The following is a 22867-nucleotide window of genomic DNA, read 5'->3' as shown; positions in this document are numbered from 1 at the left end:
TTGCGGGGATATTATAGTACTTGCAATCACTATTATTACTCCAATTACGAGATTCATCCAAGGCTTCTGCCAGAGTGGACCATCAGGTCCTTTGCCCGCCACCTCGGCAGGGGGGAACTCCCCAAGCCGCATGGATTTCATGACTCTACATGCAGAACGCAGTGCGGTAATGTTAAGTCCGTCCCGAAGACATTCGTTTTTTGCCGTAAACGACCGCAGGGGGGAATGCCCGAAACGCGTTTTTCTGCCACGTAACAAGGTGGTCAGGAAGGCACCAGAGAACTTCAACTAGGTGAAACGAGGCTTTCAAGATGTAAACCAATAGTCCAGCTCAACGCACAAACCCCCACAAGGAGTTACAGATAATTCTTTCTCAGCGACAATTCTTCCCAGTGCGGCAGTCCCGATCAAAATCATAGCATCTGAGGACTCCACGGAAACTTTGAACGTTTCTGTCCTGCGATTCGCTATGATTCTACGTCGCTATCTGCTCCCTCAGCTTTTCTCTTTTCTCCACGAAGATCGAGGAGAAACGGAAACCTGACGCCCTGAGCAGCCTCAAAGATCTTCTCTTCGACAGCGTAGCGCTTGAGCAGGTACTCAAGAAGCGTCGCGTAAAAGTTGCGGCTCGACGCCCCAGAAAAGATTTCTTTTCCAGTTTCTTCTCCCTTGGTCTCAGTCGCCCGAAGAAAATGAGCAGCGCCCGCAGGCAAGAAAGACGAAGGCGAAGGAAGCGAAGACATCGAAGGGTGTCCGGACACCGCGCCCAGGTGGATGAGGAGCAGCAGGAACTGCTTCGCCGCGTCCGCGTAGGGCCGCAAGATGTTTTGCGCCACGAACCTGAATCAACCCAAGCAAAAAAGACCACAGGCAATTCGACCGCCAACGAGAAGGAAAGCCGACCCACACACACACACAGAAGTTCCCGTGCTCAGGCACCCGAGCGATCTACCACGCCTGGTCGAGCCCCTATGTAAACATTTATTCGACACCACAAAAACTAGGAAGTTTTACTCGAACTCCGTTTAGAAAGAGACGCCATCCACAGTTCAACCCTGCATTCTCGCACTTCTTTAATTAGAAGTCGGTCTGACATTCTGACCCAACGAATGTAAAACGACACGAGGACTATCTGTCGCAGAAATCTCGATTCTCACCCACTGACGACCTGCGCTCGTGCGGCCACGGCTTCTTCCAGTGTCTTACAGCGCTGACCACAGTTCAACTCTTGTTATCTAACTCAACTGCTACTACAGTTGACACGCTGTAGCAACCGACGATCTATCTATTCATCCATATATATATATATATATATATATATATATATATATATATATATATATATATATATCAATCTCTGTATATATACTAGATAACGCACAATTCTCGTTTCTTACGCATTGACGATCTGTGTTCCTGCGGCCATAGCTTTTTCCAGTGTGTCTCTTAGCAGTTCCCAGAGCGCCTCTTGAAGGAGAAGATCGGGACAGACGACTTCGAGTTCTTCGTCTTCTTCTCCGATGCCAAGCAGCGAAGGGGCAGCGAGGCCCTCGTCTCTGCCTCGACATCTCTGCTCGTTTTCTTTGGAGACGAGAAGAGACGCCACACAACCGCGCGGAGTCACTCGGTCCACGCGACACGCTGTCACTGTTGGCGAGCTCCGACGCCGTCGCTGCAGGCTGCGCCGCTGCGAAGGAAGGAAAAACAACGAGGCGAAGGCCAGACAGAAGCGACTGTGGACGCACGTTTCTACGAAGAAGAAAAGAGAGCAAAAGAGGCAAAACATAGACAGAAGACGAGAAGGAGAGAGGGTGCAATGTTCCTCTTCGACTTCCTTCAGCAGCTGCCGACGGAAGACGAGACAGACGACGGCTTCTCAGCTCCGGCGCTCGGCTGCATATTAGAGACATGGTGGGCAGCGTGCTTTTCCTTCTTTCCTCTCGGCTCGTCCGGCACAGTCTTTCTCGGGTGTCTGTCTCTCCCTTTTGCCTCCCGAGTCTCTTCTGTCTCTCTCCCTAGCTTCCCCCTCTCCCCTCACCTGTTCGGCGCGCTGGCGACCCGCAGAGACGACCGAGAAAGACGCACATCCACCCTGAAGCTCCGTGCTCGGACCTCGACGCGTGGAGACGACGGACGCTCCGTCTCTCCCCAGCCCCCCTCCGTCCTTGAGTCCAGTGTCTTTCAATACATCTCTCCTTGCGAGTTCACGAGGTGTCTCTTCACTCAAGAAGCCTGCCGCCGTCATGCTCACCACGCTGCTCGCGCGCCCCGCGCCGCTGAAGACAACGAAGGAACTTCACGGAAGGAGAAACTTCAACCACACACAAGTACGCAAAAAAAAGAGGTGTGGACGCAGAGAGCGAAACGGGCTGCGGCGACACAGCTAGATACAGACACACACCCTTCTGCAGACAGGAGGAGACAGAAGGAAGGCTCTCTAGAGAAGGAGATCTAGTAGCGGTTCGAGAGAGAGAAAGACATCGAGGCTTAGATCTGCAGACAGAAGGATACGACTACAGGCAGAAGACTGAGAGGTCGATCTAGAGAAAAGAGAAGATGAAGAGATCCCTTGATGGAGAGAGACATTTGGGGAGAGAAACAGATAGATGCCACGCAGGTGAACACAACTCCGCTGGTGAGACAAAGTGTCTGTAAAGCTCTCGCATTATTTTGCGTGCTGCATGCATTCACCGTACCAGACACTGCTGTGCGAAGGAGACACCGAACCGGGAGTTGGACTTCTGGCCCATCCAGAAGCCAAGAGAGACATTTCCCCCGACGTTTGTCGCTGAGAAGGCCGGGGCGAAGAACAGAGAGTGGAGACGCGGTTCATGTAGGGTCCCTCGCACCGCAGGAAGAGAGAGAGAGGGAGGAAACGCCGGTCGCCCGCTGTCAGCACCTGCGAAAAAAGAAACAGACTCAAAGAAAGAGTCATGTGCATGCAACAAGTCGTTCGGGACTCCCCCAGAAAAAACGAGACACGAAAAAATCGGCCTTCCACTGTGACATGTGCCTTCTGCACCGCACAACCTCACGTATTCCTGTTCACATGCAATTCAAATATTTATTACATATAGAGAGATAGATCCTTGGACGTTTCTTAATATACAACTAAGTATGTATGTGTCTTGAGGTACCTACAGACCTATATGTGTGTAGAAAGAAACTCTATATCCCTGCATGCATTCATGCATGTATACTTAGATGTGGTGTAGGTGTACGCGTCAATCAACGCGTGGATCTGCACAGAGTCGCTTGGGTGTTTTGTGACTCCTTTATCTATGAAAAGAGATGCCGACAGAAGCATCGGCGTCGTTTGAGCGTCTTTCTCCTTCTTTCCTCCTGTTTTTCTGATTTCTGTTCACTCTTCTCTTCACCTACTGCCAGCGGAGGCGTTCTGTCTTCCCTTGCCAGTTCTTCAAGAGCCTTCGCCAGAGACCTCGCGATCTCCACGAAAGCGGCCAGCGTTTGTGCCACCTGAAAAGCATGCAGCGATCGCAGACCGTGTCTGCAAGTCATTCGAAGCTGAAGGAGACGAGAAGCCTCACCAGACTTCCCCTGAACGTTCACCCCGCGGCAGTCTCTGACGTGGAGCAGCGCTCGCTCTCTTGCGCTTGGTGGCGGTGAAAACGCTTGGCCAAGAACACAAAGAGAAAGACTCGCGCGTTGGGCGCAGGAGGCGACAAGCAAGAAACGAAAGGTAAATTCTGGTGGTGCATGTATCGGGAATTGGACTGCCGGGCGGAAAAGGCGCATCGTTTCCTCTAAATTGGAGCACCAAATTTGCATCCGGTCGTCTCGACCTCGTGTGGATCAAGACACACACTGCGTCCTGCTAGGCCGCGCCTCTCTCTCCGGCATTTCCTCCTCACCACAAACATGGGGAAAAAAGGCGGACAAGCTTGGGCCAATGTCACTCTGTCTCGTCGTCCGAGCATGTTCGACCCGGTGAGGAAGAAGCAACGCCTTCCACAGGGGATTGAATCACCTTTGTTTCTTCCTTGCATTCTGACTCTTGCTCTCTTTCCTACGCTCCTCTCTGTCTTTTCTCGTCTTCCGTCTCCCTCTCGCCGATTCTCTCTTTCGCCTTCTTCTGCCTAAGTCTTCCCTGCTGTGTCGGTGGCCGGCTGCGCGTGCACTGCATTTGCCTTTCTTACCTCGTCTGCTGTGGGCAGAAAGTCTCGCCTTTCGCGTGCTGCAGCGTTTCTCTTTGCGCATTTGCCTCCTCTCGGCGTCGGTGCCTCCCGCTCTGGCGGAGGGATCTCGGACTCGACATCGGCGTCTCTCAGCAAGTGTCTTCTCCGTTCCAGTACCCTTTGTTCTTCCCCCTGGGGGCCTTCTGCTTTCTCGGTTTCCCGCTCTCGCACGAGCGCCGCATCACGTTTCTCTTCTTCTTGTTTGTCTTTGCGTTCGTTTCCTTCTCTTCCCTGTCTCCCTGCTCGACCCGGGCTCGCCAGCCGCGTCTCCTCGTCGCGGGGAGACGAAAAGAGAGAGGTGATTAAGGTACAGTAACTCTTAGGAGAGACGGCTCGAACGCGGCGACACCAACGTGAGGTGGCTGAAGAGAAACGCGCAAAAGAAGAAGAGCAACAGGCGCAGCCCGGAAGAAAGAACGGCGGCGGCGGAGGAAGCGTATGCGACAGCGGGAGCAGAAAACCGAATTTGGAGAACGCAGACACCGCGTGGTTGCAGATCTGAAGCATCAGATAGATGCCTCGCTGAACAGACACAGACGCAGAACAGAAAATGCGTAAAGAGACGAGGAAAGTCGCAAGAAGAGAAGAGGGAGAAGAGGGGAGTTAAAGGCAGATCTAGAAAAAGCAAAAGAACAACACCCGATTAGGAAACGAGACGAACAACTGTGAAAGCCGCATCTGTGGACTGCGGGACGCCTAACGGAAAGAAAGCCGCTCGAGTTCGTGCGGCTCTTCCTCTTCACATGCAAGGGAAAAACAAAGAGACAAACTACGCTCTCGTTGCTCCACTTCTCCCCGCCAACCATATGTAAATCTACAGACACACACACACATATATATATATATATATATATCCACATAGATGGATAGATATCGATACATATAGAGAGATGTAGAGAGATACAGAGAGATAAAGACAGAGAGAGATAGAGACAGAGAGAGATAGAGATATCGCTGTAGAGAGGTAGATGCCTGTGTAGTTCTCCATAGACATAGATGTGCATTCGTGCGACATTTGATTTCCTTCTGTCCATTTCTCGTGTGTCTTCTCAAATGAAGTTTCGTTCCTGTAAACCGTGTATCCCTGTCGCTTCGTGCTTCCTGCTCAAGCGCCACTTGCTGCTCTCTTCCGGCGTGACTTGACATCTGCGTTGTTTTCCAGTTCCGTTTGGAGGTAGAGCGTTTGCTCGTTCCCCGATTGAACTTGATCCATGAGAAGAGAAACAGCAGTTCCACGTCTTCCCTTCGAGCTGACCTGGTCAAAGGTCGAGGGGATGACGCGTCGGGACTCTCCGGTATCTTCGCTTAGCGAGGCTTCGGCAAAGCCGCCGTCCCCCCAAAACGCCCGCCTCTGTCTGTGCTCTGCCCTTCTCTCGCGACTTTCTCCGCGGCCTTCTGGGTCGTCGGGAGAGGCACAGAAAGCCGAGAAACGCGGAGAAGAGGCGGTCGGCGGCTGACATGCCAGACACTCCAAGAGCGAGACGGGGCGCAGGACGCAGGTCCCGTCGACCAGCGAAAGCAACAAGCCGTGAACAACGGAGAGCGCGAAATCCCTCAGCAGACTGAACCATCTCCAAACAAGTTGCTGAGAAAAAAAGCGCACGCGGCCCCGACACGGCACGACAAAAGAACGAGAAAAATGTCGAAACTTGGGCTGTCGACATCGAATCTTGAGAGATGCGTCTCTTCTAAAAAGCGACATCCGATGGGAAGGACGCGTTCGAAAAAACTCACGGTGAAAACATCTTTCCTGCCCTCTTTCTCCAGATACTCGTGATGCAACCTGTCTGTTCTTGACTTCCCAGTTCCAGTGCTTCCTTCTTCTCGGGCTCTCCGGGACCCCCCACAACTGTCCTACCGTCGAAACGCGGCAGCCGTCTCTCGAGAACCTTCTCTTTCTCTTCCCCTTCTGGCTGAGGCGATCTGTGCATGCAAGAGACGTTTTCCTCCCGCTGCGGTGCGACTCTCGCGGAGACGGACCACCCGAAGACTCAAGAACCATCACGTTGAAAACCATCCCTGGTGAGAAACAGAAGCGAGCAAGGAAAACAGTCGTGCTCCTTACCTGTTGTTCGATCTCCATGGATCTCCAGGGGGGCAGAAGCGTCAGGAGTTGTGCATACAACGCAGCCTCTTCGAGGGTGGCGAGCTGTGGGGTTTGGGCGAAGCCTTGAGGCCCGAGAACGAACTGCATGCGCCCGTCAAGGAGTTGGAGACTACGAATCAGTCCCGCAGTTCTCGCTCTCTCTCTGTCTCTCCCGGCGGCTTCTGTCGTCAGCTGGGTCCCGCACTCGACCCCGCTGTCTCCAGGGATGAATCCAGAGGGCGAAGCACAGCCTCCCGAAGAAGGCCTGAGCTGACGAAGGCCTAAGGCTAGGAGCCCGAGAAGCCTGCAGAACAGCAGGTGGGAAGGCGACCTTCGAATCTTCTTCCCCACACAAGACGCGTCCTGAGAAGAAGTGACCAAGGCCTCGTAGGCCGGCAGCCAAGAGACCGTCGGGGCGACGTCCTTCTGCGGCGAGCGCGGGAGCGGCAGGAAGGCGGGGGTTCTCAGAGGATGCAAGAAACTCTGGAACGGTGCGAGAGTGAGCAGAGAGATGAAAAAGTCTGCGTCGAGAAGCGCTCCAGGCAACGACGGATGGGAGGCACTGACAGACTTCGCTAGGGAGAACAGAGAAGAGCGGCAGGCGTCAGAGTGCGAGTTCGCGATGCTGTCTATGCTGTCTGTACACCGTTCTCTCTCGCTTGTCGGGGGCGCCTCCAGGAGCCCTGCGCCCTGTCTCGCGCCTCGACTGTTTCTGCACGTATGCAGTTCCACAAAAAATCCTTCGCCGTCGCCCGCGTCGAGCAGCGGCGCAGCAGCAGCCGCGGCTCTGCTGAAGAGCGCGGCTGCGCCCCCCGGTCTCCGCGGCGTGACTCCCGACTGAAGGAGGAGGGCAAAGAAGGCAACGTAGGACCCGAGCGTTCGCAGCGCGACTTCCTCGACCAAGAAGCTCGCGTCGTGAAGGAGCAGCGACGTCTTGGGGGAGAAGAGCGAGTCTTCATCTCGCTGACTCTCGGGACCTGAACCGGCAGAAGCTGCTCTGTCTCCAAAAGCGTCCAGAGGGGAGAGAGAGATACATCGAGCAACGGGCTGGCGCAGAAGAAGATGTTGAGACGCCCAGAGCTCGCGCGTGACGACGGGAGCTACACCGGGAAATAAGGAGTTAAGAGTCGCTATGTGCTGCTGAATCTGTGCCGACAGACTGCCCGCCAAGGGAGAGAAAAAGCGGACAAGCGGCAGCTGCAGAAACGCACGCAGGGGGGCTGGGGGCGAAGACAGGGGGTCGCCTTCCAGAGCGTCGCTTGCGGCTTCGTCTTCGAAAACGTCTGGCGCCTTGCCGGGAGGTTTCGAGTGCGAGAAAAAGGAGACAGCGCGCCGGCGCGGGCGCAGCGGGAGACGCTCGAGGGCCCTCTGAAGCGCGCATGCCACCAGCGGGTCGAAAGGCTCGAGGGTGGGGTCTGCGTCTGTCTCCGTCGAAAGGGAACTCGCGTCACGCCCTTCCGCTCGGGACGCCCTGCGCCACGAAGCCAAGCCGTCTTCGGAGGCTCGCCGAGAGGCCGCAAGGGGGTGCAGAAGGCGAGGTGTCGCTACACCCGGCTCCGCGGGTTTCTTCTCTTCGTGGCGGTCTCCCTCGCGCCTCCGCGCATGCACAGCAGCCACCGAGGCGTCCAGGAGCGAGACAAGCGCATTGAGGAAGAGCCGCGGGAGACTCAGACGCAACAACGCAGAGACTCGGACGAGACAGGGGACTCCTGGGGTCTTGGCGAGGAGAGTGGCGATTCGCGTTTCTTCTGAAACCGCCGACGAATCGGAGAAGGCGAAGCACTCAGAGAAGAAGGCAGGCGCGGATTCGGAGACACTGGGAGACGCCCCTGCGGAGCGACCCCACACCGTCTCGGTTTGGTCGAGCAGCTCCGCGAGCTGCGACTCGAGGGCCCCCGCCCAGAATGTCACGAGAGGCGAGGGACATGTTTCCTCTCTGGCGTCCGAGTTCCTCGAACTCTGCAGAGAAGGCAAGGCCCCATCGGCTCCGGAGGACAGGGAGAGGAAACTCCAGACGGTCGAGAAGACTGTGAAGCCGTAGAGCGCAGCCAACAAGTCCAGAAGGTCTGCCTCCTCAGGCAGCTGGTGGCCTGCGGCTCGTGTCGCCTGTTGAATTCTTCTGCAAATTGCATGCAGCGCCTTTTCTCGCGCGCGAGGTCCCGCCCCGGCATCTGGGCCTGGGTGCTCGGTGTGGCGCGACCGTGGAGAGCCAGAAGAGGCAGTTCTCTTTGTTTTTTCTTGCCGCGTTTCGGAAGAAATGGCGGAGGCGAGGAGAAGTGCAGAGAGTTGGAGGTCGCTGACGGGAGGGTACCGAGGAGAGAAGACGCCACTTCGCCTCGCGGTTCCTGGGCCTGCTAGATGGACTCCGGGGGCGTCCACGTCGGCCCCGGAAGGAGCGTTTGGGAAGAAGGAAAGGGAGGACGCGAAGGCAGGGAGATGGACCTGTTTCCGAGGCTTCTGATCTTCTCGTTTCCGCTCCACGAAGCGCTCCGAGAAACCCTCGACCCCCTCACCACATGTCTTCTGATACACCTTCTCTCGCACAACCTCGAGGAGACCCTTTTGAACTGCGAACAGGAGCTCGCTGGCGCGCAAACGCCTTCGCAAGCTCGCAGCCTTCTTCTCCTTCTCCTCATCCTCATCCTTCTGCCCGCTCGCCCGTGTGTCCACCTCGTTTGCGTCCTCCGCGTCGCACTCGGAGGCTTCCGCGAGCGCTGCGGCGCGCTCCAGGTTGTCGAGGATCTCTGCACTTGGGATGCAAGGCTGTCGCACACCTGCCGCGAAGAGAGGCTTGGCGAGGAAGGCGAGCGGCGGATGGGCGCTCTCTCCCGCTGCGCCTTTGAGCGCCTCGTCTTGCCACACGGGCGAGAGGAAAGCGGCGCGTCCCGCGCTCCCCGTCGCGTCGGCCAGCGGCTGGATCTTCGCCGAGAATCGCGAGAGGAAGTAGCTCTGCTCTCCGGAACTCAGGGCCGCAGAGGGCGACGGCGAGCGGCTGCGGTCACGCGACCGCGAAGTATCCATGGACGGCCCTTCCGCGCCTGAGGCGACTGCGGGGCAGAGAGCAAAGGAAACAACGACCTCGCCGCCGCGGCGAGAAGGCGTGAGGCTGCCACACTGAGAGAAGTCGTCCAGCTCCTCAGGGTGGCGAAGAAGAGGCGAGAGCGGCGGCGCCGACAACGAAGCGCGACGCGACGCGAAGGCCGAGCTCGAGAGACTCTTCTCGGTTGCATGCAGCGAAGCCTGCGACGCCCGGAGGAGAAGGCGCGAAGGCGCCGCGGCCCCGCGTACGTCTGTTGTCCAGTTGCATGTCACGAGTTGGAGAGCGAGAGCGACGAGCAGGCGGAAGAACTCGCTTCTGAAAAAAAGCCCACAGGAGGCGCTGGAGAGCGACTTCTCGCGCTCGCAGATCTCCACAAGACTCGAGAGAACTGGGAAAACCGCAGCTTGAAAGGGTGGTTGGACGTCGCTCAAAGGCGAGGACGCGAAAGAGGCCTCGCGGCTCTTCTCTGGCTCCGCGCTGCGGCCTCCTTCTTCGCCAGCTTCGAGCGCATTCTGTACGCTCGAATTTCCTTCTTTCTTTGGCAGATAATATAGCGGAAACACCCCCCGTTCTCTGCTCACGCACAACAGCTGGAAGAAGGCCGCCAGAAGCGAGAGTTGGGCGTCGGCGAGAGACTCCCCGACTCCGACGCGACATGCAAAGGCGCCGGCGATCCACGCCTCGCCCAAGAGACATCCAGAAAAGGAAGCTTCCACGGATGAGTCCCCTTCTCGCCTCCTTCCTGTCTCCTTGCTTCTGAAACTGTCTCCTATGCGCAGTTCCCCCGGGTCCGTCTCCCGAGATGCGCCTCCTGCGCCTCCTCGGCGTCTGCCGCGGGGCCTCAGATTCTCGACTCTTTCATGGGGGTGCAGGTAAACGCTTCGTTCGTCTTCCCCACATTGCCTCCACTCGCTCGGCAGGCGCTCTCTCTCTGTCTCCGAAACGACGCCGGGGCGGCAGAGGGGAAAGGCCTGGAGAGTGACGTGAGTGGCGAGGAGGACGAGGCTTCGGCGATCAAAGAGGAAGCCGGGGCCATGTTGCTCTGGACTGCTGAGGACGCCACAAGCGCGAACGAGTGAGGGAGAGAGAAGCGGCGAGAAGGCGGATCCTGGAGCGTTCCGCGCTCTCCCCCTCTCACCAGCCAGAAACGTCTCTGAGGTCGCGGACGTTGCCGCCAAACTCTCGAGGAAGGCACAAGCTTCTCCGCCGACGCCTTCTTCGACGGCAGCTCTGAGGAGGCGGCGCCGAGTCCAGAAATCCGAAAACGACTCCAAACTTGCACTCGCAGCTGCCGCCGGACGCCGCGAGCAATGGCCGCCGCGCCCACCCATGCTCGCAGTCTGGGTCGGGTGAGACACAGGCGAAGGCGAGGACGCGGCGGGGACGACGCAGGCGGCGGCGTCGCCGCCAGGACGGGGAACGAGAGAGAAGGAGGCAGGTGGAGGTCGCGGCTGCGCCTGGTGGAGATAGGCGGGAGAGATCGAGCGTGAGCGAAGCCAGAGCAGGAGGCGCAGAAGACTGCGCTGCGTGCAAGGCATCGGCGAGAGGCCGAGCGAGGGAGTGTGAGGTGCATGCGTTTTGCGCTGCGCTGGGAAGAACGCCGCAAGCAAAGTCGGGTCCGAGGAAAGAAAGAAAAACAAGCTGAAGAATTCGCGGTAGTCACTGAGGCTCGGGGCATGGTCGACGAAAAGGTCGGAAATCGAGAGGGACTTGTGTGGTTTCCCTGCCTCGCTGGCCTTCGCCTGAACGCGCACAGCGAGGGGCAGCGCATGCATCTGGGAGACGAGAATCCTGAGGAGCGCCTGGAAAGCCCCGCAAAGTTCAATCGCCGCGAGACTCGCGACGAAGCCGAGTTCTTCTTCTTCTTCGTCTCCGAAGCCCGGAGAAAAGACGGGTCCTTTGTCTCCGCCGTCTCCAGATGCTCTGGGGAAGAGCGAGGACCTCGACGCAGAGCCTGCGCCACTCCCCGCCTCATCGCCCCCCGCCGCGCTCTTTGCCTTCGCGCTGTCCCTGCCTGAGACGCTCGCGCGCAGGTTCCCACTGGGTCGCCGCGAGAACGCGGGTGTATGTACACCGGAGGTCGCGGTCGAGGCGCCGAGGGAGGCGTAGAGGGGGACGTCGAAGCCTGCGCTCGAAATGAGTCGGGAAAAAACCGCGGAGCCGCCGGAGTCGAGGGCAGGCGTCTCGACGCTCGCGAGCGGCAGCAGCGTCTCATGGCCCTCCGAGACCCGCCCGCTGTCTTCGCTCTCTGGAACTCCTGGCGTGCATGCAGTTGCAGCTAACCACAGACGCGCGCGAGTCCAGTCGACCTGCTGCCAGGTGGCGAGCAAGCTGTGGGCGACGCGCAGCAGAAGTTTCCATCCTCCGACGCTCTTCTCTTCCACTCGACCTCCTCCCTTGCCTCCGGTCAAGGCGACGAAGGCGTCGTCGACACCCGCGCCACGATGTGTATGCAGTCTGCGGCCTCGCGACTCGAGGCGCCTCACGCCCAGCACCGTCTGCTGAAGCAGCTGAAGGTGGACGGCCTGGGCGCCTGCAGAGAAGCAGAGCTGCTCGAGGAGAAGCAGGCCGAGACGCAGAAGCTTGAGGTCCCCCAGAGACGCCAGGCGCAGCTGTGTGCGACTCCCCGGGCTCTTCTCGCCCTCTGTGTCCCCGAGAGAAGAAGCGGCTGCGGTGTCGAGGACGTCCAGAAGAATCTGCTGCGCAAAGTCCACGGCGGTCCAGAGAAGCGGCTCCTCCTTCTCTTCTCCGTCGAGAAAGCCGCCGCCTCCGCCGAGGAAAATGAGGTCGTGATGAAGCGCGAGAGGCGCGCAGTTCGCGTCGGAGGGCTCTGACAGAAGCAACAAAAGCAGCTGCAGCAAAAGCAAGCGGTACTCCTTCATCGGCTCTTTCGCGTACAGGTCGCGCAGCCCCTTGCTGAGGACGCCGCCAGGGAAAAGAAGGTCCACGAACCGCAGCCGTTTTCTTCGCCACCGACTCGCCGCCTTCTCCACTTCCTTCTTCTCAGACGCCTTCTCGACCTGCTGGCCTCTCGCGTCTTCGCGCTCCAGCACGGTCTGCACTTCCTTCGGAGCGAAGGTGAGGCAGACGGCGAAGGGCGAGGAGGAGACATGAGCGCGCCCCGGGGCCACCGCCTCACACCCCAGGCCTGCAGGGAAACAGTCCGCGCCGCGCGGGTCAGTCTCTGACTTTCCTCTGCGAGCTCGCTGGAGTCCAAGCGAGGCGACGGTCAGGAGGTTCAGCAGCGACGCCGTGACGACCTTGAGACGCGAGGACGCCTCGAGCAGCGCGAAGACAGACTGAACAAAGTTGGCTGGAGCACGCGCCGTCGTCCCAGAGGATCGCCTCCACACGGGCCGCCGCGCCGCTGGAGACACCCTGACCGTAGCCGCACCCTGCGAGAGAAGTAGAAACGTCTCTTGCTCTTGGAGCGCCGCGAGGACGTCTCCAGGGTGCGAGGGCAGGAGGTCTGGGACGTCGGGCCACAGGGGCGACGAGGAGATGCCCAGATCCTCCGGCAAAGTCGAGGCTGGCGAGAAAGCGAGTTTCCACAGCTGTCTCTGGAGTCGCGAGAGCAGGAGACCCGGCGCAGAGTCGCAGGAAGTCGACTGGGTGTCCAAGCTCTTTCGTTTCCTGCGCCCTAGGGACTCTCCGTCTGGGGACCTCTGGGGGGGCAGTAGGAGGCTCGCGTCGCAGGCGGAGGAGGTTCCTGGAGGAGAGAGCGAGGAAGTCGCGGCCTCGCAGGCGCCGAGAGCCGCGCCCGTGGGGGAGACTGCAGTCGCGAGGAAAAGGTGGAGAAAGGCTTGGGCGACGAGACAGAGAATGTTCTGCGAGCGATCTGTGTTCGGACTTGTGACCGCGGAGACGCAGAGCGCGGCCTCTGCCGGGAGGAGCGCAGGCACGGTGTCGAGGAGCCGCGAAGATGGCGCTGCGCGGAAGGCGAAGAACGTCGAGACCGCGGAGAGTCCAGAAGCCGAGAGACACAAGGGAACATTTTCTACGAGCGCGCGGCCTGTCCAGTGCGCGCTCCAGCGACCCAGAGACGAGACCGGCGAGTAGGGAGTCTCAGAAGGCCCAGCGGGGAGAGAGACGACCCGTGGCAGCAAGCCAAGCGCTGTTTCCCGGAGGAACGTCGGAGCAGCTTGCACACCCCCGAACAGATTTCCAGAGGAGGAACCTACAGCCGAAGGAAACGAAGAAAAAGAAAAGGAGGAAGCGGAAGAACAGAAGGCGCAGCATCGACAGCCTGGGGCAGTTGAATCGCCTCGCGCAGTTGATTCGCCACGGGCATTTGAGCAGCAGGGAGCCCGGGGGGGAAGAAGGAGGAGCGGTGACGCAAACGAAGAACGCAGGCGCCTTGCTTGCACAGGTGGCGTCCCCAGCATGGTCGCAGCCAGAGGGGTGATCCAGGCCACCGATGAAAGAGAGTGGAAGTCGAGAGACGCCATCGAGAGGAGAAGAGAATTGACAAACGCAAAGAGAAAAGGAGAACCCTCTGTAGGTAGCGCCTGACAACGCGCGTACGGCGGACAGAGTTCCAAGAGAATATTGCACCGAAGAAGCGACGCCAAAGACGACAGAAAGTTTGAAGACGACAGCTGCTCCAACAGGCGATTCGTCAACTGAAAAAAACAGACAAGTTGCAGTTTACAGAAATCAAACACTCGACGTTGCGTCGGTAGATGAGCGTTAGTTGAGAGTATGAATTCGAATCCTATCTGCTTTCCGTGTAGTATCTCCAGCGCTGCGTATCTCATATCGAAGAAACAGAGACTTCATAGGACCTAGGATACTGAGTAAGACTCCAGCTGCGAGGTATCTTTGATTATGAAAGGGAGTACTACTCCACAAGCAACAAACATCTTGTGTGATGCGTCTGTTATGTTCTTCGTCAAGAAAACAACGAACGCACTGCATGGGCGCGTTCACCTCCCTCGCCTCACGACAGAAAACCGGGAAAACAGAAGGCGAATTCTAAACAAAGACCTTTCGAGATCTCCTCTGCGAGAGCTTGTACAAGGTTGTGTGATTTCGCAATAATACACATCACAGCATACGTATCCATCTGTGCTTGTCTGCTTCCTGTGTACATCCAAAGATGTAGACATGCGTGGTTGCCAGAAAACATCTAAGTGGCAGTCCGTCACAGTTGACGAAGCAAGGCATACAGAAATTTCATGTAACAGTTTTTTCTGGGAAGTGGGACCTCGACCAGACGTACCTCGACGTGTCCGTACACCGCAAGCGTGGCAGCTCGTTTGGCGAAAACCCCTCCCTGCTTATCCCAGAAAAGAATTTGGAGACGGTTGTCTCTTTCTCTTTCGAAACGCGAATGCGGGGCCCTGGCCTCACCCGCGTGGGTGAAGACCCAAGCGCCTCCGTCAGGCGCCAAAGTCGCCTTGATGGTACCCGGGGCGTCTGCATCCCTTTGCAGATCCCCTGTTCTCTCGTCGTCTTCCTCGGAGCCCCGCAAAGCCTCGCACTGTCTCCACCTTTCTCGATCTCCGTCCCTGTCTCTTTGCCTGTCTCCGCGGCTTTTCTTAGTCCTGGAGTCCTCCGGACGGTGTCCCTGTGGCCCGACAGAGCTGGATGTCTCCTCGCCTGCGCCAGGGAGGCGATTGGCGCCCTGGAGGAGGCTGAGTGTCTCAGTGGTGGCGGCAAGAAGCAGTTCGACGACTTCTGCGCGGTGAGCAAAGTGGTGGAAGGAGCAGCTCGCAAGTCTCGTCCAGACAGAGCTGAAGAGAAATTCGCAGATTGCGCCAAAAGTATCTCTTTGCTCTTCCAGTTGCGTCAGTTGTCGCCGTTCTAGAAAAACTCGCAGCCTCTGCGACTCTGCGCACTCGGCGAGGAAGGTGAGGTCCGCTCCTGTCTCCGCAGCGGTCCTCTCCCGGCTTTCGGTCCCCGCCTCTTCTTCAGGCTCCACAGCGATGACCTCTCTGTCTCCGCGGAACAAACCGGCTCGGCGATTCGCCGGGCGCGAAGCAGGAGTCGGGAACAGCACCCAGTAGCTCTCCTCGAGCGATCCGCCTTTATTTGCAGTTTCCTCTCTTGCAAGGTCAGGTGGACAGAGGAGGCCGCCGTCGCCGCACACATCCGCATCTGGGGCTCCAAACTGCATGCGCGCGAGGTCCCTGAACGGCGCGAGGAAGGCCCGAAACATCGGATGTTCTTCGGCCTCGCCTTCAAGACTCGGATCGCTTTCTTCTCGCTCGTGGCGTCTCCTCTCGCGCTCGCGAAGCAGAAGCTCGCGGGCGCTCTCGGCCACCGTTGCCGCACTCAGAGCTGCATGCTGCTGCCAAGACAGCGTGAGCGCCGCGGGTGGACAGAGCTGCAGAAGGTTTAGAAGAAGAAGCAGCGTGCTCTTCAACACTGGGTACGCGCCAACGCTCTTCTCTTCCTCCATCGCCTCGCCGAGAAGGTGCAGCAGTCTCCGCAGCGAGAAGGGAGACAGCAGTCCCGCCGTTCCACCTCGCGCCCCACAGTCTCCGGCGCCCGTGGGGTCGCCCCACACACCCTCGGAGACACTCAGGAACGGCGCGGAAAAGAACTCTGGACAGAAGCACTCTAAGGAGAAGAACTCTGGGGGGAAGAACGCACCGGAGGATGGAGACGCGAGAGAAGAGAACGGTCGAAACAAAGACCGGCGCAAGGACGAGGCTTCCGACCGCGAGCGAGAGCCCACGGAGATCAGCATCAGCAATTGCCAGTAGGTGTGCACAGCCTCCGGAGGAGAAGCAAGATCCACTGTTAGCAGTTCAGACGTCTGCGGCTGGAGGAGCACAAGCGGCAGCCGAGAGGCGAGCGGGGTCTCCAGGCGCCCCTCGTCAGGCGAAGAGAAGCGAGAAAACAGAGAGCGACACTCACGCGCCGGAGACAGAGAAGAAGAAGAAGGTCCCAGTTCACTCACTGGCCACAGCAGGCGAAAAACGTGGAAAATATTCTGCAAAGAACAAGGTGTCAGACAGCACCTGAAAATAAAAAACACAAGAACGCCCCTGGCGGTATGAGTCTTCACCTACACAGAGAACTCGGCGAGCCAAAAGTGCGTTCCATCGACCACAAAAAGACAACTGATATCTTTGCAATTATACATATACATATATATACATATATATATGTATATGCACTTGTGGCTAGAGGCTATCGGCAACTTGCAGTGGCAGCAAAGGAGGTTTTCTTTAAGAGGCAGAAATTGAGGACGTTAGAACGCGTCGTCTGCTTCTCGTTCCTGGACCGTTTTCCTTCTTTGTTCTTCCTCTACATCTCTGTTTCCTTTGTTTGTTCTAAAACGGTCTTCGTCCTCTGTCCTTCGTCTACCTCTGTGTTCCAAGTATCTTACCTCAGACCTGTGAGGGCCTCCGGGAGGATGCATCTTAGCTGTTGCTGTTGCGCCGCAAGACACGCGAGGGCGAAGAGACGCGGCATGAGAGCGAAGGGGGCGACGGCTGCGCTGCTTCGATTAGACTCCAGGAATGCGTCCACGGCGGCGGCCGAGTCGCCAGAAGCCTCGCTCTCTCCCGCGTCTGCCCCCGCTGCCTTGTCGTCTTCCCCCGTGCATGCAGAGTTGCCTTTCGTTTTAGACGCCTTCGCCTTTCGTGGGAAGAGCGCGAGGATCTCCCGGACATTCGACGAAGCAGCAGCCGTCGCGGCGTTCACCGAAAAAGCTGCAGCAGGGCCTCCGACGTTGTAAACTTCTTCGGCAATCACCAGTTCCGCCACGAGACGCATCGCCGGTGGCCAAGCAGCCAGTCGGGCAAACAAGGCGCTCGCAGCGATGAAGGACCTGAAAAGCGAACGACTCACGTTTCAGCGATGCAGAGACACAGACAGTGAGAGAAGAGCAGACAGACACACAGAGAGAGGTAGGTGTAGAGTGAAAGGAGAGAGAAACTGGCAGAAGGATAGCGCGATCCAGGAAGACAGACGATGAACAAAGAGAGAAGAACGGAGACACGCAGAGAGAGAGACGCAGACAGATCGGCTGAGGGGAGGGACGACGGCGATGAAGCGCAGCGCATGAGAAAGACGTCTGGTGTGTGGCGAACTACGCAAACGAAAGACAGCCCCGTATACGGAAAAGGGAGCATGAAGAAAACCTGACCGAGAGTATACAACCGAGGTGCTCTCCTTTTGCGTGTCTCCTTTGCCCAGTCCTACCAGTGTACGCATACCCCGTAGCTGTTTATGTCTGTGAGAACAATGCGAGTTCGACAAACATCTCCGCTTAAAAGGTGTATTCTTCCCTATTTGCGTCGAAGAATTTGAAATTCGTAGGACTCAAAAGTAGCTGTGACGCGTTGTCTCTTACTTGAGTGCAGCGTCCGGCAGGGGTTTGCCCGTCTGAGTGAGAAACTGGAGACCGGCGTCGAAAACAAACCAAGCAGTTCTCAAGAGGGAGAGACAAGGCAACTCCACGTTGTGTTCTCTCTCCTCTCCCTTTGCGCTCCTTCCTGTCTCTTCACGCTCTGTCTCTCTGCCTCCCAGTCGGACGCGAAGGGCGTGGAGGAGCATGAACGCACTTGCATCGCCTCCGCTCTCACCCGCAGGAAAAAAGTCCGACTGTTCTGGTCCCCAAGACGCCGAGACACCCGAGAGCAGGCGGCCGCAACGGGAAGTCGCGTTGTCGCGTCCAGGCTCCAAGACGCGCAAGGCAGGCTGCGCGCGAGCCCCGTCTGTAGAAACACCCCACCAGCCTTCGCCGTCGAGACAGGGCGGCCGCGAGTCGTTTGCCAGGAGCGAAGCCGTTGGGTTTCGCGAGTCTTCGCTTCTGCCCTCCGCGAGTTCGAAGCGCTGGCGGAGTGCTGTGGCGGTCGTCGCGCATGCAGTTGCACCCGCATTCGTCAGGCGCCATACTGGGAGGCCCTGCACTTCTGCGGAGACTCCCCGAGGGAGTAGAGACCAGACCTCAGCTCCGCCGCTGACTGCCGACGCGTCGAAGAACGCTTCTCGGCCCTGGCCACCGACCTCGCGCTTGTCGTCAACCAGTGGTTCCTGGAAACCGAGCATCACGCCTAGACAAAGTTCCAGAGGCACAGGCCCAACTGAGACGTATGGACGCCTCAGAGGCGACGGTCCGGGTCTCGGCAAGGCGTTCTCTGCAGTCTCGCCGCGCAAGGCGCGTTCGTCCCCCGCGTCGGCTGGCAAGAACAAATCCGGCAGCGGAGGAAGGAGGATTCCTGGAAGAGGCTCTGTGAGGAAAGCGAGAAATGCCGCAAGCGAGGTTGCATCGACAACTACTTCCTCGTCGTCGCCCGCGTCCTCCGCCTCCGCCTCCGGGGCCTTCTCCACGACTCGAGAGGCCGGGGAACGCGGAACGAGCGCCGACACCAGTTGCAGAAGGAGATGGAGGCCAAAGGGAAAGGAGACGCAGCGCAGCAGATCGACGAGAACGTACAGGCCGCCATATCGAGGAGGGCTCGCGAGCCGAGAGCCGGAAGACCTTCTCTGAGTGAGGCGCGTCTCACGCTGGAGGGAACTGACAAAGTCTCCCCAGCAGCCACACTGCGAGCAAGAAGGCTCCACGCGAGCGAGCGCAGCGGCTTTGCCTGTGGAGGCGCCGGGGCCGGCTGAGTCTGGAGCGACCGAAGGAGAGAACAAGAAGGCGCCGGAACGCGACGAGAAGCGGAGCCAGAGGTCCTCAGCCACACCCGGACTGTCGACGAGACCAGAGACTGCATGCACGAGGGGTTCGAAGCCCTGGAAATGGTGGAGAGGGAGGTGGAGAAGCAGGAGATGCACAAACTCCAGAAGAATCTCCCGCTGCATGCTCAGAAGGGGATCCGCAGCAGCCGCAGCCGAGCCAGCTTGACGCAAGCCGTCGCGCACAACGACCAGAGCCTCGAGCGCAGCCGCAAAGGACGGACTTCCACACAAAAGGAGAGGCTGGAGAAAGGCGTCCACTTCGGCGACGCTCAGCGAGCAGTCTTCCTTCGAACTTCGCCCCGCCGACGAAGCGTCTTTGTCCTCACTGCTCAAGAGCGCGAGGGCCGTTGCGTGAGCAAAGAGGACAATGGGCACCACGCTCGGGTGGGCAATGAACTGCTCGTACAGCGCGTCGGGGTACTCCGCACTCGGGTATCCAGGCCCTCGACTTTCGGCCTCGTCTCCACTATCCACGCTCTGCGAAGGCTCGCCTGCTGGGTCGATGGAGGAAAGAGACAAGAGATCCCAGCTGTCGCCCTCGCGCTCGAGCCGCTGCTTAAACGCGTTCAAGAGCGGTGTCATGACACCGCGGTGGAGCGCCGCAAAGTGGTCCGCCGCGCCGAGTTGCGCGAGAGTCTCCTGGGCCTCGCGCGCCTCCTGATGGCCCTCCAGCGCCCCGCGAAACAAGGCGAAGGGGTACGCCGCCACGAGGAGAAGCGCAGAGGCGTCGGCTACCTCCTGGCCCGCGAGACGAAGCCGGGAGCTGTGGAGCAAGCGGCGATCTTCGCTGCTGCTCGCCGCCAGAGCGCCGACGAAGGAGTCGTCTGTGACCATGGAGGCGAGGCGGTGGAGCGTAGCGGCCGCAGAGACAGGCTTCTCCTTCGCGCATGCCTCGAGAACATTCCTCGCACGGTAGAACGCCGCGAAACAGTGAAGCAGCGCCTTCTGGATGCGCAGAGTCGCCGCCAAAGCCTTCACAGTCTCCGGTTCCTCAGCCACTTGCTGCAAAGCCGGAGAGCGGGACGCGCGAGCTGCCTCGCGCTTCACGGTGTCCTCGGTCAGGGCAGACCTTTTGCGACCGCTCCTTTCCAATCCATCGAAGCGTCGACTCAACTCGTCGTAGGTCCGAAAAAGGCCCTCCTCGATGTTCTTCTCGCGCACTATACAGCACGCAAAGGCGAAGCAGGCCTGTTCGAGCGACGAACTCTTCGCAGCGTCGCGCTTCGGGCCTGAAGCAGGCGCGTCCCTGTTCTCACTCTTCTGTCCAGAAAGAGATTTGTCGCTGCTGGAGTCCAGAGTCGCAGGCGTCCTCTGCTTCGGGGCCTGGGTCCGGCTCGACGACGGAGCCACAGAAGCCGCGGTGCGAAAAATGAAGGCGAGGCACCAAAAGAAGTCGACCTGTTCGTCGACGAGAATGTCTTCCACTTCTCGCATCGTGACAGGGTCGTCGGGATCGACGGCTTCCTGGAGAAAGGGGGCTGAAAAACGCGGCGAAAGAAGTTGTTGCTGCTTGTTGAACTTCCGAAGCAGGAACACAGACAGAGCCTCATAGATCATCGCCTCGGATGGCACCAAACGGTCTCGCGCAGCATCCGTCGCGTCGGAAGCCGATCTCCGACGCGCCGCCCTCTGCGCGAACTGCTTGCGAACCGCCGAGATGGCCGCATGCAGATCGGCCGAAATATTCTGAGGCAGTGCGCGGTCCACGGAAGGATCAAACGGGGAGAGCAGCGAGGCGAAGCGCTGCAGCAGCTGCGGCGAGGAAAAGAGCTCCTCGACCTGGGCGGGGCATTCCGAGAGCGAAAGCGAAATCAAAACCGACTTCAGGTGCATGTAGCTGACAAGACACTTACGGATTTCCGGAGAAGACCCCGCCGCCAAGGCTGCCATCGAGGAGGCGACCACGGGCGCCGAAGCAGAGGTAGACGAAGCGCTGGCGCCGGCGGAAGAGGCAGAAGCAAGGCGCGAGGAAGAAAAGAGAGAAGACTGAGGCGCCTCAGCTGCCTTTGTGCTTTGCCCCGACCCAAAGAGAGAAGAGGAACCTGGAAGAGAAGACGGTTTCGCAGACACAGCTCCAGCAGTCCCTTCGCCGCCCCCGAAGAGCAAAGAAGATGAAGAAGCGGAGTAAGAAGCGGAGGAAGAAGAGGCAGAGGAAGTGGAAGAGGCAGAGGAAGTGGAAGAGGAAGACGACGCAGAAGCAGCACCGCCAAAGATACTACTCCCAGATGTTTCTGCAGACGCTGCAGCCCCTGGCAGAAGTGACGACGCAGTCGCAGGAGCTCCGAACAGGCCTCCAGAAGCAGTGGGCTTCTCTGCCGAGCTTCCACTACCGAACAGCGAAGACGAAGAAGAAGACGAAGAAGAAGCTCCTGTACCTGCAAAGAGGCCGCCAGAAGCTGCTGGATTTGCGGCACCGCCTCCACCCCCGAAAAGAGAAGAAGAGGAAGACGAAGATGATGATGATGACGCAGAACCTGAAGCAGCACTACCGAAGAGACCGCCCCCAGATGTTGCAGCAGACGCTGCGCCTCCGCCTGAAAAGAGCGAAGACGAAGAATTTGCGCCTGTACTTCCAAAGAGGCCTCCAGAAGCAGCGGGCTTCTCCGTCGCACCTGCGCTTCCGAACAAAGAAGATGAGGAGGACGAGGAAGAAGAGGAAGAAGCGGAAGCGGAGGAAGTAGAAGAGGAGGACGCTGAAGTAGCATTGCCGAAGAGACCACCCTTAGATGTTCCAGTAGATGCTGTACCTGCGCCTGAAAAGAGCGAAGACGAAGAATTTGCGCCTTTACTTCCGAACAAGCCTCCAGAAGTAGCGGGCGTCTCTGTCGCGCCTCCGCTGCCGAACAGCAAGGACGAGGAAGAAGACGAAGAAGAGGAAGAAGAGGAGGAACTGGACGACGAGGAGTTCGCAGAAGCGGTATTGCCAAAGAGACCACCCCCAGATGTCCCAGTAGCCGTTGGGCCTCCTGAAAAAAGCGAAGACGAAGCATTTGCTCCTGGACTTGCAAAGAGGCCCCCAGAAGCAGTGGGCTTCTCTGCCGAGCTTCCACTACCGAACAGCGAAGACGAAGAAGAAGACGAAGAAGAAGCTCCTGTACCTGCAAAGAGGCCGCCAGAAGCTGCTGGATTTGCGGTACCGCCTCCACCCCCGAAAAGAGAAGAAGAGGAAGACGAAGATGATGATGACGCAGACCCTGAAGCAGCACTACCGAAGAGACCGCCCCCAGATGTTGCAGCAGACGCTGCGCCTCCGCCTGAAAAGAGCGAAGACGAAGAATTTGCGCCTGTACTTCCAAAGAGGCCTCCAGAAGCAGCGGGCTTCTCCGTCGCACCTGCGCTTCCGAACAAAGAAGACGGAGAAGCAGAAAAAGAGGAGCTGGTTGCGCCACTGCCAAACAGACCAGGCGTCTGCGCAGGCTTGGCGGTCGATCCAGCACCGAAAATTGAAGAAGAGCTGTTTCCGAACAGCGAGGAGCCTCCCCCGCCAAAGAGAGACGAAGATGATGAGGAAGAAGCCCCTAAGAGTCCCGAGCTGGTGCCTGAGGTGGTTGCTCCAAAGAGAGACTTGGAACCAGGAGCGGTCCCGGAGGACCCTCCACCGCCACCGAAGAGCGACATCTTCTTTCTTTAGCTCTTTCTCCGGTGCTCTTCTTTCGTTGCTGACCCTTGCTTATTGAGTGTTTGTCCTACCTCTGCTGACTCGTATGTCCCCTCTCTTCTACCTTCCACCTCTTCCTCTGTTTCGTCTCGTCCGCCCTCGTCTCCGCCTTTCTCTTCGGCACAGTCAATATTTCGCACTCTCCTTCTCTGCCCGGTTTTCTCTCTCCCTCTTATCTCTTGCCAGTTCTGTCTTCATTCTCCGTCGATTCCCGCCGCGCCGTCCCTCTTCGCCTCCGCAGAGGG

At 58.5% G+C, this 22867-nt stretch overlaps 1 protein-coding gene across 1 annotated transcript; it reads right to left on the bottom strand.

Annotated features, from left to right (window-relative positions):
- Positions 1-20: 20 nt before the first annotated feature.
- Positions 21-22582, bottom strand: TGME49_313430 (hypothetical protein; the record flags this gene model as incomplete). The annotated part of the gene is made up of 11 exons (XM_018782767.1): positions 21-840; positions 1398-1687; positions 2039-2276; positions 2697-2899; positions 3382-3477; positions 4158-4718; positions 5452-5781; positions 6262-13944; positions 14544-16290; positions 16662-17105; positions 17631-22582. The coding sequence occupies 11 exons, from the start codon at positions 22580-22582 to the stop codon at positions 468-470; spliced, it is 16917 nt and encodes a 5638-aa protein (XP_018635426.1). The 3' UTR covers positions 21-467.
- Positions 22583-22867: the final 285 nt, after the last annotated feature.

This window comes from Toxoplasma gondii, chromosome XI (genome assembly GCF_000006565.2).
Source record: "Toxoplasma gondii ME49 chromosome XI, whole genome shotgun sequence".
In the NCBI taxonomy this organism is placed as follows: Eukaryota; Apicomplexa; class Conoidasida; order Eucoccidiorida; family Sarcocystidae; genus Toxoplasma; species Toxoplasma gondii.
This window is presented reverse-complemented; position numbering and strand designations above follow the sequence as displayed.